This window comes from Phyllobates terribilis, unplaced genomic scaffold (assembly GCF_046119375.1).
Source record: "Phyllobates terribilis strain yellow unplaced genomic scaffold, ASM4611937v1 Scaffold_13__5_contigs__length_258822181, whole genome shotgun sequence".
In the NCBI taxonomy this organism is placed as follows: domain Eukaryota; kingdom Metazoa; phylum Chordata; class Amphibia; order Anura; family Dendrobatidae; genus Phyllobates; species Phyllobates terribilis.
In genome coordinates, this window is record NW_027362773.1 from 123831533 (window position 1) to 123848232 (window position 16700).

Below are 16700 nucleotides of genomic sequence, written 5' to 3' on the forward strand. Positions count from 1 at the left end.
AAGACTTGAGACTGGGGCGTAGGTTCAGCTTCCAGCAGGACAACGACAGTGACGATGATGTCTGTAAAGCGCTGTGGAATTAATGGTGCAACATCAGCGAGTGAAATAAATATGAGTTTATACTGTAATAAATCCATCTTTACTAAGCTGCTAAACTCTACCTAGTTGTGGCTACAGACAAAAATCTATAATTTACCTACATGGCAGTATGAACAAATTCAGAGGATATGAGATTCTCTACTAAACTAATTGTCAAAAAATAAGTTTTGGTGCTGCAGTTGCTGTGAGTAGAAGTTGCTGCACATGCGCTGCTCTCTTTATTGAAACTTGAAATGTTTTTAATAATTTTGTACAGTGTGAAAAGTTATGAAACTTTGCAATTTACTTTCTTAGGGGATTTGTCATCATTCCTGTAAAAAAAATTGCTTGTACATGGCTTTCAAACCCCTACTTTTCCACAGTCTATATGCCTGCTTTTAGCGGCATTGATATCAGAACGTACTCATTTGGAGTGCAGATGATAGCAGTGAAAGGGTCAGCACCTATGTCTCATTAACTCTGGGGACAAGCTGCTAAAGGGGATTGTTCTGATGAGTAGAACACTCAGAGGAGGAGACAAGTGCTGACCCATCACTGCCATCACCTGTACTCCAGTCCAAATGAGTACATTCTAATAAAAATGCAGCTGAAAGCAGGAAAATAGACTGGGGAAAAACAGGGGTCTGGATGCCACTTACATGCAAGTTTTTTTTCAGCAATGAAGAATAATTCCCTAATAAAGTGATTTACATAACTTTCCATGCTGTAAACAAATAAAAGTTTAGTTACTCTTTAAGTAAATACTGCTTTAATCTGATCTTATGCTTTGCACTGAGGAGGGGCAGCATCCCAAAACACGTGTCTGCAAATTGAGGTTCTGGATTGGCTTTTATCTTAAGTCATGTGGCAAAACTTTTTGCCAAAATGATCGATATTGACTTTTAGGATCACTGCTTCTAATAGTTGGCACTAGAGTTCTAGTCCTCTTCCTTTCTAAAGAGGCAATTTTCATATTTAATTTCCCAGAGGATCATTGCCTGGCCTATAAGTCTCCTTGCACTGACATGTTACTCTCACAAGGAGAAACGTTACCCCTAAGGCCATGGTCCCACTATCAGTATTCGGTCAGTATTTTTTCTCAGGAGTGGGAGCCAAAACCAGGAGTGGGTGATAAATGCAGAATTGGTGACTTGTTTCTATTATACCTTTTCTCTGATTGTTCCTCACCTGGTTTTGGCTCCCACTCCTGAGAAAAAATACCGATAGTGGGGCTGTGGCCTTAGACCCCAGTGTGTCAGTTTAAAACTTTTCAACAGATCTTTTAAAAGAAACGCCATAAGGGAGGGATTATGTATAAAAATTTTGAAGGGTGAAAATCGGCATTTGGTAGGCAAAACAACTAGTGTTTTGCTTGGTGTTTGATGCTAAAAACAATAAGTGTCCCTCAATAAAATTTAAAAATCAGTAAATTGGTCTATGTCGTTTGAAGGGAACAGGTCTTCTGGCTTGAGTAACTCCCGAATGATATCGGGTGACAGAAGAATGCAGGTGTCTTCATGTTGCTGTAAGACTTTAGTCCAGAATGTTTGCTCCTGTTGCAGCTTCTGGATCTCCTTACGGAGGGCAGCGTTATCCTTCTCTAGTTGTTCAAATTCCTGAAAGTAAAAGATGAACATAAAATAAGTCAGTCACTGCAAACACAGCAATAAGATAATTTAACGTTCTAACAAGTTAAAGGGGTTTACAAGCGGATGAAAATTATTCTTAAAAAGGTTTAAAGAAGAAGAAATAAGAAAGGTATTGATACTTACCCCCAGTCATCCGCCGCAGCTCTCGTTTTACCGGTCACTTGGTCCCTACCGGTTAGCACTTCCTGGTCCTTTTTACAACAAACCAGAAATGGCTGCTCAACCAATTACTGGATGAGACACATCACCGCTGCGGACAGTGATTGATTAAGAGGGAATTTCTGGTTATTTTTCGTTTGTTGAGGACAAGACCAGCAGGGACTACGTGAGCATCGGTATGGGACCTACAAGGGATCTTTGAAGTTGGGTATCACTTCTCTTATTAATTTAAAAAAAATGTTCATTTACTAGAAAATCCCCTTCAATTTTCTGTAGATATAACAGATATCTATTAGTACTTCTCCTATTTTACATTACATTTTATACCCTACAACAAGAAGTTCCTCAGAGACATGACGTGACTTTATCCAAGGCTGACACTACGATGGTAAGAGCCGTCAAATAATAAACCTGAGAAAGTTTCCATGACATCAGTTTTCCTGGTTTTTCCATGGGGTGGATGGTTGGATAGTTATAAAATATCAGAACAAGATGAGACAGCTAACATGGCTCATGAAATATCCACCCACAGTGTTTCTCCATGTTGCTAAGAGATAGTATATTTCAATAGAGTACCACTAATCCGTGCTACTTGTAAATCACGGGACAATGTTTGCCGTCCTTGTTGTGGCTTATTATATTGCAAACCAAATGAATTCCACTAGATGCCAAATATCTTGCATTGTACAGGCATGGCAAAATCTATGGAACAATATCCAGCTATAAGCCCCATGGGTGAGAAGAAAGGTGTCATGGACAAAGAATGTAGTGCATTGACCAGGAGTCGTAGCAGAAGAACCATTGCAGGTCTCCAAGTCATCCTGGCATCTACTAAACTGAATTTAAATCACCATAAGCCTAGAGTTACAATGAAAATTAGTCTACTCCCATAGCAAATTAGGTTTAGTAGCAAAATGTACAAACTTTTTGATGTTTCCAATAAATAAACAAGAATTTAAATAACTCAACACAAAGTATATAACAAATGGTTTCTCCAAATTCATCATAAAATGCCACTTTTACTGACTACTGCAGCCTCAAAATTATTCACCCCATCATGACAAGCGTCTTTAGTATTTAGAAGAGCACCTTTGGCTGTTATGACCTGCTGCAAACATGATGCCATAGGCAGAGACCAGCTTCTGGCAGCATTCCTGAGCAATCCTAGCCCATTCATTCATCGTGAAAGAGGTGGCCAAAAAGTTAAGCGAAAAGATCATTGTTTTGCCCTGAGGTTTCAATTTGCCCAATAAAATTCATACTAAATGTTGAAGGACTCCGTGCCCAAACTCCAACATGTTCATCTCTAATGGCCCAAAAGCAGAAGAAAAGTCTGATCCAGCATACTGAAAACCACATATATAAGTCATAAAAGTTTTGTGATTCTGTTTTGTGGAGCAATGAAATAAAACTGGAACTTTTCTGGTCTATGGATCAGAGATACAGTGGGGAAAAAAAGTATTTAGTCAGCCACCAATTGTGCAAGTTCTCCCACTTAAAAAGATGAGAGAGGCCTGTAATTGACATCATATGTAGACCTCAACTATGAGACAAAATGAGAAAACAAATCCTGAAAATCACATTGTCTGATTTGGAAAGAAATTTTTTTCAAATTTTGGTGGAAAATAAGTATTTGGTCACTTACAAACAAGCAAGATTTCTGCCTCTCACAGACCTGTAACTTCTTCTTTAAGAGGCTCCCCTGTCCTCCATTCATTACCTGTAGTACTGGCACCTGTTTGAACTTGTTCTCAGTATAAAATTCACCTGTCCGCAACCTCAAACAGTCACACTCCAAACTCCACTATGGTGAAGACCAAAGAGCTGTCGAAGGACACCAGAAACAAAATTGTAGCCCTGCACCAGGCTGGGAAGACTGAATCTGCAAAAGGCAAGCAGCTTGGTGTGAAGAAATCAACTGTGGGAGAAATAATTAGAAAATGGAAGACATAAAGACATACAAGACCATTGATAATCTCCCTCAATCTGGGGCTCCACACAAGATCCCACCCCATGGGGTCAAAATGATCTCAAAAATGGTGAGCAAAAATCCCAGAACCACACAGTGGACCTAGTGAATGACCTGCAGAGACCAACGTTACACAGGCTACCATCAGTAACACACTACGCCGCCAGGGACTCAGATCTTGCAGTGCGAGACGTGTCCCCCTGCTTAAGCCATTACATGTCCGGGCCCCTCTGAAGTTTGCTAGAGAGCATTTGGATGATTGGATGATCAGAAGAGTATTGGGAGAATGCCATATGGTCAAATGAAACCAAAGCAGAACTGTTTGGTAGAAACACAACTCGTCGTATTTGGAGAAGAAAGAATGCTGAGTTGCATCCAAACAACACCATACCTACTGTGAAGCATGGGGGTGGCAACATCATGCTTTGGGGCTGTTTCTCTGCCAAGGGACCAGGGCAACTGATCCGTGTACATGAAAGAATCAATGGGGCCATATATCGTGAGATTTTGAGTGCAAACCTCCTTCCATCAGCAAGGGCATTGAAGATGAAAAGTGGCTGGGTCTTTCAGCATGACAATGATCCCAAGCACACCTCCAGGGCAACGAAGGAGTGGCTTCGCAAGAAGCATTTCAAGGTCCTGGAGTGGCCTAGCCAGTCTCCATATCCTAAACACTATAGAAAACCTTTGGAGGGAGCCGAAAATCTGTGTTGCCCAGCGACAAACCCAAAACATCACTGCTCTAGAGGAGATCTGCATGGAGGAATGGGCCAACAGACCAGCAACAGTGTGTGCCAACCTTGTGAAGACTAAGGCTAAGTACCCACGATGCAGAAATGCTGCGGAGCGTTTCTGCATCTCCCTGGCAGAAAAAATGCATGCGGATTTTACATGTGTTTTTTCTGCCAGGTAGAAGCGTTTGTGAAGCGTTTTTGCATGCGGGTTGTCAAGCGCTTTTCCAAAAGATTTTAGCATCACTTGAGAAAGTGCTTGACAACTTGGTCACACTATATAAATCCATGCAACCGGCATGGATTTATGTTGTGTGACCAAGTTACGATGCATCAATAGGAAAAAATAAAAAAGAATAAAAATGTTGAAAAATAAAAAAAAACAACATTATACTCACCTTCTGATGGCCCCCGATCCCCTTCTCCGGTGCGTCCAGTGTCTTCGGCTGCTCGCAGTGCTCTAAAAAGGACCTTCCATGATGTCATTTAGTCATGCGACAGGTCGCGCGACCGCCGATGTCAGCGGTTGCGTGACCTGTCACATGACTAAATGACATCATGGAAGGTCCTTTGACACCACCGCGAGCAGCCGAAGAGTCAGAGGCGCCACCAGGAGCAGACAGGGGGCCATCAGAAGGTAAGTATATGTTTTTATTTTATTTTATTCTTTTTTAACTACTGGTACTATGGTACGCGGGTCGGATGAGAGTCTCCTCTTCTCCAGACCCAGGTACTATCCGTGCATTGAATCGCATAACATCCGCATGCATACAAGTATAAAACTGAATCATTTTTATTTCTATAGCACCAACATATTCCGCAGCACTTTACTCTGTAATGTCTTCATTGTCTATATGAGTTCCCTGTGAAATGTAAACACATAATTCAACAGATACCAAGAGGAGTGAGGGCCCAGCTCGCAGGCTTACAATCTAATCTATGAGAATAATCAGAATGAGATAAAATGACGGTCTGCTATCAGGACCAGACTTAGTCGGAGAATCATCGTATCAGTCATGTGGGCCTTCAGCTTCCTTACAGGGCCAATACATCTATGGTGGTAGTTTCTGCAACTTTGATTGCTATTTTGCTATGCAATGACTTTTGTGCTTTCCTCTTACGTTGTCTTAGCGCCAAGGACAATGCAATTTAACAAAGCTGGAATGCGGTCCTCCAAAAATGGGATGTGCCAGAACATGTTTCTATAATAGTTTTATTATGGTGCAATAGTTTGCTGTAACTTATCAGCAGTGGGTAGTCCGCTTTTCCTATCCACACGCCTCACTAGAAAGTTCTCGAAGCTGGGACTGGCTTATATTATAAAAAGGATCCAGTCCTTGCAGCATCTGAAACAACGGATACTGGAAGCCTGTGCTGGCATTTCTAATGTGGTGTTGCTATCAGTGTGTCAAGAGTGGGAGAAGAGGGTTGCATTGACAATCCAACACAATGGGCAGCACTTTGAACACATTTTATAAGTGGTCATAAACTTGTAAAAAAAACTCATGAAAGAATATAGTTATGTTAAAACCAAGCACACCATTGTTTTTCTTATGAAATTCTCAATAAGTTTGATGCCACATGACCCTCTTCCCATTGAAAAAAATAAAGTTGGATCCAAAATGGCCGACTTCAAAATGGCCGCCATGGTCACCACCCATCTGGAAAAGTTTTCTCCCTCCCATATACTAATGTGCCACAAACAGGAAGTTGATATCACCAACCATTCCCATTTAATTTAGGTGTATCCATATAAATGGCCCACCCTGTATAAAAGGGAATTATGTGGGGTCGAGGTGGAGAAGAGCAAAAACTGGCCACTTTTGACCTGACAACAGGTCCTCTTTAAAGGAGTTGTTTTGAGTTAAGCTCAAGTCTGCAGTCACTCTATGTGACTGCAGACTTGTGAATCCTCACAATGTGTGCAATGCGCACTGTGAGGATTTGCCAGTGCTGGGAGAGGGTGGTCATGTGACTGCAAGTATGCTATCTGCATACTTACTTTCTGCCACATTCCAACTAGACTGTATCCGGCCTCGCTCAATAGATTTGCAATGAGAGAGGCCGCACATGTCTAGTCGGCACATATGCAAATCACCCGTGCATGCCACTCCCAGTGAGGGAGAATGCTCACGGCATGCAGAACACATAGAGTAACGGCAGACTTGTAGCTTAAAGAAGTTGTCCAGTACTTTTTTCAATTGCCCCAATGTATTTAGCATGTGCCCATAAGTGTTTTTGTAATTACCTTTAGTTGTATGTATTGCCTGTGAGCGGCGCTATAGCTGGCCACTCATAGGCATCACGTGAACCCCGGCGGCAGCTGGCTTTTTCTTCAGCTGATGTCACGTCAAGTGAAGCGTGACATCAGTGACGCGCTCCCCGCGGTGGATGCTGAGCTGTGGGTGGGGTTACCCCGCACATCACACCCAGCATCCACTGTGCACTTTCCCAAGGAATGAGGAGAGGAAGAGCGCGCGGAGGATGCTGGGCTGTGACGCGCAGGGTAACCCCACCCACAGCCTATCACTCACCGTGGAACGCAGCAGTGCGTCAACCCCGGCTGCAGCCTGGACTTGACGTGACATCAGCGGATGTCGCAGCCGGCGGCAGCTGGGGTCACGTGATGCCTGTGAGCGGCCAGTGATAGCGCCACTCACAGGCATTACATACAACTAAATGTAATTACAAAAACATTTATGGGCATAAGCTAAATACATTGGGGCAATTGAAAAAAGTACTGGACAACTCCTTTAAGACCGGAAAACCCCTTTAATGCAGTCACTGCTGGATCATGGGTGTTTGAGGTCAGTCATAGATGGTCAAAATCAGCAATCGGCGTTGTAGAAGCTGTGATTTGCCTTGTGTGTCATTTCCTCATTGTTTGGCCAATATACTGTATATTGCTATTCTACCATTCAACCACAACGCTCAATATACACTGTCCTCCTGCTCTTGTGTAAAGATGTGAGTCCGACTGACATCTGGTGGTTAATGTAAAAAATAATTCTCCAAACCAAAGAGAAATATACTGAGGATGCATTTTATTTTAACCCCTTAAGGACCAGACCTATTTGGACAGGAGCCACCAAGCACAAAATCTCATGCTTTGCACTCACCAAGTACTATATAAACCTATAAAAATGATTAGCACAAGCAAAATGTAACACAAATACTCAGTGTCAGACTGAGATGCCAAGGGCCCACCAATAACACTGTTCAGCTATATGCAAATATTTCATTACCCTCGTTCACAAATTTAGCTATGCTTCTATATAATGATTCACTGGGTAGTTTGTTAAACTTATGCTGTTGCCGCTGTCTGTACTTAGTGGATCAAGTATATTGTGGCAACTACTGCTCATATAGAGTGGTGCCCACTTCTGCAGAGGGGCCCACCGGAGGATTTTCCTGTTCTCCTATGGGCCAGTCCGAACCTCCAAATAATCAATCTTAATTGTAGTATTATTTACATGATTAAATCCAATAAAAAATACAGAGGATCGTCATGCTACCACGAATCAAAGGGGAAAAATACATAATTATTTTCTATGATAATACAGCTCATATGTCAAGGGCTCCATTAATGATTATTATCCTGGGGATGTTAGATATAGTTAAAAGCTTCCTCAATAGTACATGAGTTATATAAATACAGTATAGATGCATACATGAAAATTATTAAAAAATAGTATAAGGTGCTAAGTATGTAAGTAGAAAGATACCTGGTGATAAGCACCTCACGGTTCATGGATTTTGTACATGGAGAGCCTGGTGTGGGCGGGGTTAGCTGTGATTTGGGCGGGGTTAGCTATGGTGTAGGCGGGGTTAGCTGTGGTGTGGGTGGGGTTAGCTTTTTCAGCTCTGCTCCATTCTAAGTCTAAAAGCTCTGATTGTGTCAGAACTAGTGTTGAGCATTCCGATACTGAAATATCGGGTATCGGCCGATATTCGCGGTATCGGAATTCCGATACTTAATTCCGATACTTTTGCAATATCGTATACCGGAATCGGAAGTTCCCATAATGCAATGAGCCATTTTCATTTTATTCAGCCAATGAGGATCCTAAGAAGTGTGGGCACATCCTGTTAGGCATGTAGGCATCTTAACTAATGGCATGGCTTTGATTGGCTGCTGAAATGATGTCATGATGCACTATAAAAGCCGCCGCCGCCATTTTGAGCTCACTCTGCTGTGAATTCAGTTAGGGATAGGACGCTGTTGTTCTGAGGGACAGTTTTAGCTACCTATTTGCTCTATACTGCTTTACCCAAGCTACTTTATAAATCGCTGTGCCTTGCAGCACTAGTGCACAGTTCCCTGTGCTGTTCACCGCTGTCTGCAAGGTCTCTGTGTGTGAGTGCAGCTCACCCTGTAGTGTGTGCTTCAACCACGTCTGGTTGTAGTGCACTCAGTGTGTGTCACTGCCTCATACATTGTCCTTTTTTGCCAATTCATAATTTTTCCTGATATCTCCTATTAGTGTGGTGGTTCCATCCGTATTCAGCTAAATTGGTTCCAAACACACTATATAGGAGTAGATAGAGGAGCCTTTCTGCAGCATTGGGCCCTGCAGCCCCAGCCAGATTAGTATTAGCCTATTTTTTGCAGCCTCATCTATTGCATTGTAGGTTACCTTCCTACATTGTAATAGCTACAAAAAGTTTGTGATACTATCGTTATTACATCTTTAGGCACATCCAGTGTCTTTTTGTGACAAAAAAAAATAAATAAAGTTCACCAAACACTCCACTTTACAGTTGTGTAGGCCACATTAGCTCATATTAAAGTCTAGTCCACACTTTATAAAATTAGTGTTTCTTATACCTGTTAGCAGCTGTTCAGGAATAAGCACACTAAGCCCTTAGTACTTTTCTGCCTATCTTTATCAGTCTACCAAGATGAAGAAGGCAGGGAGTAAGGCGTGTGGTCGTGGGCGTGGTCGTGGGCGTGGAGTTTCTGCAGGGAGAGGATGTGAGGATTCTGTGCCTGCAGGGAGAGGACGTGGGGATTCTGTGCCTGCTGCGGGCACCAGTGACTCAGCATCCCCCAGTTTTACCAGGGAACAGTCCTTTATGCGCAGCTTTGTAGGAGCTAGCCGTACCCCACTGCTGCGCGAGGACCAAATTGAAGCCGTTGTCGGATGGATGGCAGCTAACGCATCGACTTCAATTAGTTCCAGATCCTCTCAGGTCCTGAGCACTGAAGAGCACCCATCTGTCTCTTCACCACCTGCCAAATTGCCCAGGCAGTCAGAGAGCCCTGGACAGGAGCCATCTCTACTTCTGTTCTCTGAATCTCTTGGCTTGGAAAGAGGGGGCCAGCCAAGCAGAATTCTAGAATTTGAAGAAGAGGTAGTATGCAGTGATGCGCAACCGTTTTGTCTCTCTGAATCTGAAGAGGCGGGTGGGCCAGTGCCTATGGTCAGCAGCACACCTCAGTACGCATCTGATGATGAGACTCAGGTGCCACTTTCTGGTGCGTACTGTGCTGTCGAGACTACCTAGGAGAAGCAGTTGTTTGAAGAGGGTGGTGTAGATGATGAGGTCCTTGACCCATCATGGCGTGAGGGACAGGAAGGTGGTGGGAGCAGCTCTGAGGAAGAGATTCCCCGAACGGCCCAAAAAGGAGGGAGAGGGAGGGGGCAGACTTGGTTGCCTGTAGCCTCCACTTCGGCACCCATTAGGAGCATGGCTCTTCCAAAATCCAAAGTGGGCGCTCCCAAGACTTGCAGTGCCTGGTCCTTTTTTGACACAGTTGCAGATGACATTTGCTTTGTCAAATGCAAGCTGTGTAATCAGAATGTGAAAAGAGGGAAAAGTGTCAGCAACCTCAATACCACAAATATGTGGAAACATGTGCGGACCAAGAACGTGGTGGAGTTACAAAAACACACTGAAGACCTAGGCCAACCTACAGCGCCACCTACCACCTCTTCAGCTCGTGTTGTAGCCTCTTCCTCCAGCTCACACACAGCTGGTTCGGCTTCCTCACAGGATCGCCATGGAAGAATCTCTGGCACTGTTGTACAGAGACACAGTGTAATTCCACCCACAGCACCACTTTCCCAGTCATCCTCACACTCCCAGGCCAGTCTACAGCCATCGTTAGCACAGGCATGGGAGAAAAGGCGCCCATACTCGGCAAACCACCCCCGAGCACAGGCTCTGAATGCTGGCATTGCTAAACTACTGGCCCTTGAAATGCTATCATTCAGGCTGGTGGAGACTGACACATTCCGTAACTTTATGGCATTGGCAGTCCCACAATACAACGTGCCCAGCCGCTTTTATTTCAGCAGGCAAGCCGTCCCTGCCCTGCAACATCATGTGGAGGGAAAAATTAAACATGCGCTACAAAACGCCGTCAGTAGCAAGGTCCACCTGACCACCGATGCGTGGACCAGTAAGCATGGACAGGGACGATACCTTTCCCTCACTGCCCATTGGGTAAATGTTGTGGAGCCGGGTACAAATCTTGAGAGTGGCGCTGTACGTGTTCTGCCAACTCCAAGGATTGCAGGAATCCAGTCTGTACACATTGACTCCTCCTCATGCTCCAGTTCCTCTGAATCAGCGCTGCAGGAGCCGTCACGGTCTACCTCCACATCGACCCGTGAACGGTTACCTGTTATGATGACCGATATGAGCACAGCCGTGGCCAAACGTCAACAGGCCGTATTAAAATTAATTTATTTGGGGAATCGAAGCCACACAGCGCAGGAGCTCTGGAATGCCATCAAGCAGCAGAGCGACGTGTGGTTTGTGCCAGCGAATCTCCAGCCAGGCATGGTAGTGTGTGACAATGGCCGAAATCTGGTGGCAGCTCTGGGCCTAGGCAACCTCACTCACATCCCATGTCTGGCACATGTGCTCAACTTGGTCGTGCAGAGTTTTTTGAGGGACTATCCGGATCTTGATGCACTGCTTCACAAGGTCCGCATAGAGTGCGCTCACTTGCGGCGTTCCAGCAATGCAAGATCACGCATTGCAGCTCTGCAGCGCCGATTACGTCTTCCGGAACATCGCATCATATGTGACCTACCCACCAGGTGGAATTCAACGTTACATATGTTGGAGAGGTTGTGTGAGCAGCAGGCAGCAGTAATGGAGTACCAGCTGCAGCAGGCGCAAAGAAGTCGCAGTGCGCGCCGTTCACACTTCACCACCACTGAGTGGGCCTCTATGAAGGACATTTGCCACGTTTTGCGTGCCTTCGATTATTCCACGCGGATGGCGAGTGCAGATGATGCACTAGTCAGCATGACTATCCCCCTTATCTGCCTGCTTGAAAAAACACTGCAAGCACTAAGGGACGAGGTTTTGGAAGAGGTGGAGGATGAGGAGTCACAAATGCCATCTGCTTCTCTACAGTCTGCGCAACGTGGTTCCTCACAAAGGCCTAGGCAGGGGACACTTTGTGAGGAGGATGAGGAGGAGTCAATGGATGAGGAAGACATCTGTCCAGAGGAGGGAGGTACACAATGCTCTAGTAGTCAGTATCTAGAGCGAGGGTGGGGTGATGCAGAGCAGGCAGAGATCACGCCTCAAGCAGGGGACAGCGTTTCTTGGCCAGTTGGCAGTCTGCAGCACATGGTTGATTTCATGCTGCAGTGCCTGAGAAACGACCGCCGCATCGCCCACATTCTCAACACGGCTGATTATTGGGTGTCCACCCTCCTATATCCTCGCTACCGGGACAACTTACAAAGCCTCATAACACCGTTGAACCGGGAGCGTAAAATGCGGGAGTACCAAGATGCACTGGTGCATTCCATCATGTTCTCCATTCCAACCGAGAGCAGTGCTGCTAGTGCTTTACAAAGCAGCTCAGTGCGTCGAGGCAGTGGAGGAAGCTCTGCACAAAGAGGGAGCAAAAGCAGCGCCTCAGCACAAGGCAAGACCAGTATGGCCGAAATGTGGCAAAGTTTTGTGTCCCCGCCGCCACAAATGTCTACACCATCACAGACGGCTCCAGTCAGCAGGAGGCAACGTTTCCGTCAGATGGTGACAGACTACATGTCTTGCCCTCTTAGTGTACTCCCAGATGGCTCTTCTCCCTTCAAGTTTTGGGTCTGTAAGCTGGATACATGGCCAGAGCTTAGTCAGTATGCATTGGAGGTGCTAGCTTGCCCTGCTGCTAGTGTATTATCGGAACGCGTCTTTAGTGCCGCAGGTGGTGTACTAACAGACCGTCGCATGCGACTATCCTCCGATAACGTTGACTGGCTTACTTTTCTCAAAATGAACAAGGCCTGGATCTCTCATGAATTTGCCAGTCCTCTTCCAGAATAAATAATTGGTTGGCAACAGTATCCAGGTCTCCTGTTCTGTTCATGTTTCTACCACCTGAACTGTAATCCCTGAGCTCCAACACCGCCAGTTGGTGCTCGGAAGTGCCGTCTGCACAGTCAACACTTGCTGCCGTGTTATTGGGGTTCAGTAACGTCAGCTGTTCCCCTGCTGTGCGGACGGCAATTTCTCCTGCTCTGTCCACATTCTCACTACTACAGATTTGAAAGTTTCTCCAATTACACCTCTGGCTCCTCTGTTTTCAGTATTATCCCTGAGCTACAACACCGCCAGTTGGCGCTCGGAAGTGCCGTCTGCACAGTCAACACTTGCTGCCGTGTCATTGGGGTTCAGTAACGTCAGCTGTTCCCCTGCTGTGCGGACGGCAATTTCTCCTGCTCTGTCCACATTCTCACTACTACAGATTTGAAAGTTTCTCCAATTACACCTCTGGCTCCTCTGTTTTCAGTATTATCCCTGAGCTACAACACCGCCAGTTGGCGCTCGGAAGTGCCGTCTGCACAGTCAACACTTGCTGCCGTGTCATTGGGGTTCAGTAACGTCAGCTGTTCCCCTGCTGTGCGGACGGCAATTTCTCCTGCTCTGTCCACATTCTCACTACTACAGATTTGAAAGTTTCTCCAATTACACCTCTGGCTCCTCTGTTTTCAGTATTATCCCTGAGCTACAACACCGCCAGTTGGCGCTCGGAAGTGCCGTCTGCACAGTCAACACTTGCTGCCGTGTTATTGGGGTTCAGTAACGTCAGCTGTTCCCCTGCTGTGCGGACGGCAATTTCTCCTGCTCTGTCCACATTCTCACTACTACAGATTTGAAAGTTTCTCCAATTACACCTCTGGCTCCTCTGTTTTCAGTATTATCCCTGAGCTACAACACCGCCAGTTGGCGCTCGGAAGTGCCGTCTGCACAGTCAACACTTGCTGCCGTGTTATTGGGGTTCAGTAACGTCAGCTGTTCCCCTGCTGTGCGGACGGCAATTTCTCCTGCTCTGTCCACATTCTCACTACTACAGATTTGAAAGTTTCTCCAATTACACCTCTTGCTCCTCTGTTTTCAGTATTATCCCTGAGCTACAACACCGCCAGTTGGCGCTCGGAAGTGCCGTCTGCACAGTCAACACTTGCTGCCGTGTTATTGGGGTTCAGTAACGTCAGCTGTTCCCCTGCTGTGCGGACGGCAATTTCTCCTGCTTTGTCCACATCCACTGTACTACACATTTTAAAGTTGCTCCAATTACACCTCTGGCTCCTCTGTTTTTATTCTTATCCCTGGGCTCCAGCACCGCCAGTTGGCGCTCAGAAGTGCCGTCTGCACAGTCAACACTTGCTGCGGTGTTATTGGGGTTCAGTAACGTCAGCTGTTCCCCTGCTGTGTTCACGGCAATTTCTCCTGCTTTGTCCACATCCACTGTACTACACATTTTAAAGTTGCTCCAATTACACCTCTGGCTCCTCTGTTTTTATTCTTATCCCTGGGCTCCAGCACCGCCAGTTGGCGCTCAGAGGTGCCGTCTGCACAGTCAACACTTGCTGCGGTGTTATTGGGGTTCAGTAACGTCAGCTGTTCCCCTGCTGTGTTCACGGTAATTTCTCCTGCTCTGTCCACATTCACTGTGCTACTTATTTAAAACTTGCTCCAATTAGGCCTCTGACTCCACTCCGTTTTTATTATTTACCCTGGGTTCCAGCACAGCCAGCTGGTTCTCGGCAGTGTCTTTGGCACGGGTACTCCCTCCTGCCCAGCCTGGTTCCAGCACGCCAGCTGTTTCCGGGTAGTGTCAACGTCACTTTGCCTCCAATGCGTTGTCCTGTCGTGTTGCGGTCGGGTTAGCCGACTCTATGGTGCCTGCAGTTTAGGTGACTCCTATGTGGGCTGCGGGATTTGGCAATGAAGGCTGGTCCATAGTGCCAATAGGACAAGCACCCCCTGTAGGACTGTGGGTTTTGGTAACTGCGGCCGGCTCGCGGACTTGAACTTTTTTTTACATGGGTACCTTCTGCTACCCATCCGGGTTCCAGTACAATCAGCTGGTTCTCGGCAGTGCCTTTGGATTAGGTGCCTCCTTCTCGGTATCCAAGTTCCACCAACGTCTGCTGGTCCTTGGTAGTGCTTTCTGGCACAGGTACCTCCTGCTTAGTAACCGAGTTCCAGTAACATCAGCTGGTCCTCGGTAGTTCCATTGGCTCTTGTACCTTCTGCTACCCATCCGGGTTCCAGTACCGTCAGCTGGTCCTCGGTAGTTCCATTTGCTCTTGTATCTTCTGCTACCCATCCGGGTTCCAGTACCGTCAGCTGGTTCTCGGCAGTGTCTTTGGCACGGGTACTCCCTCCTGCCCAGCCTGGTTCCAGCACGCCAGCTGTTTCCGGGTAGTGTCAACGTCACTCTGCCTCCAATGCGTTGTCCTGTCGTGTTGCGGTCGGGTTAGCCGACTCTATGGTGCCTGCAGTTTAGGTGACTCCTATGTGGGCTGCGGGATCTGGCAATGAAGGCTGGTTCCATAGTGCCAATAGGACAAGCACCCCCTGTAGGACTGTGGGTTTTGGTAACTGCGGCCGGCTCGCGGACTTGAACTTTTTTTTACATGGATACCTTCTGCTACCCATCCGGGTTCCAGTACCGTCAGCTGGTTCTCGGCAGTGCCTTTGGATTAGGTGCCTCCTTCTCGGTATCCAAGTTCCACCAACGTCTGCTGGTCCTTGGTAGTGCTTTCTGGCACAGGTACCTCCTGCTTAGTAACCGAGTTCCAGTAACATCAGCTGGTCCTCGGTAGTTCCATTGGCTCTTGTACCTTCTGCTACCCATCCGGGTTCCAGTACCGTCAGCTGGTCCTCGGTAGTTCCTCAGCCTTCTTGTACTTTCTGCTACATTTCCAAGTTCAAGCTTTTTGAAATGGTTCTTGGTAATCACTCTGGATCTCCCTGACGAGGACCCTGAAGACGAGGACCCTGAAGACCAACCCGAAGAAGACGAGGACCCCGAAGACGACCCTGAAGACGAGGACCCTGAAGACCACCCCGAAGAAGACGAGGACCCTGAAGACGAGGACCCTGAAGACCACCCCGAAGAAGACGAGGACCCTGAAGACCACCCCGAAGAAGACGAGGACCCTGAAGACCACCCCGAAGAAGACGAGGACCCCGAAGACGAGGACCCAGAAGACCAACCCGAAGAAGACGAGGACCCCGAAGACGAGGACCCGGAAGACGACCACCCTGAAGACCACCCTGAAGAAGACCAAGAAGATGACCCTGAAGAAGTTGACCAAGAGGACAAAGAAGAGAAGACAAGTACCAAGATACAGAAGAACAAGAGACAGAAAACCAAGAAGCAGAAATACAAGAAGCTGCAGAACAAAAAGCGGAAGAACATTAAGCATAAGATTAAAATTCAGAGCAAAAGATAATATCTAAATTATAAGCAGAATATGACTAAGCAGTGTATGGGGGTGAGTCCGTTCCTCCTCGTGGTGCCCCTGGAAAAGACCTGCTGCTGCAGGCCAAACTGAACGCGGACAAATCCTGTTGTGAATCTTTTGTGACGGGCAGAACGAAAGGTGTAATGTCCAACCTTTTATAGATAACAACTACAGGAATGCCTGTCACAAATAAGAATATGATGAAGAAGAAGAATATGAAGAAGATGAAGAAGTAGAATATGAAGAATGTAAAAAAAAGAATAATACGAAGAAGGTGAAGAAGAAGAAGGTGAAGAAGAAGTGGATGAAAAAGATGCTGAGGATGATGAAGGAGAAAGTGTGGGAGAAGTAAAAAAGAAGGTGAAGAGCATGGAAGTAGTGAAAC

At 46.3% G+C, this 16700-nt stretch overlaps 1 protein-coding gene across 1 annotated transcript in view; it reads right to left on the reverse strand.

Annotated features, from left to right (window-relative positions):
* Positions 1-475: 475 nt before the first annotated feature.
* BATF2 (basic leucine zipper ATF-like transcription factor 2) overlaps positions 476-16700 on the reverse strand; it is a 39134-nt gene continuing 22909 nt past the window's right edge. The window contains exon 3 of the mRNA XM_073657919.1: positions 476-1694. Coding sequence (XP_073514020.1) covers positions 1494-1694 — 201 coding nt within the window. The 3' untranslated portion in view covers positions 476-1493. The remainder of the gene's footprint in view (positions 1695-16700) is intronic.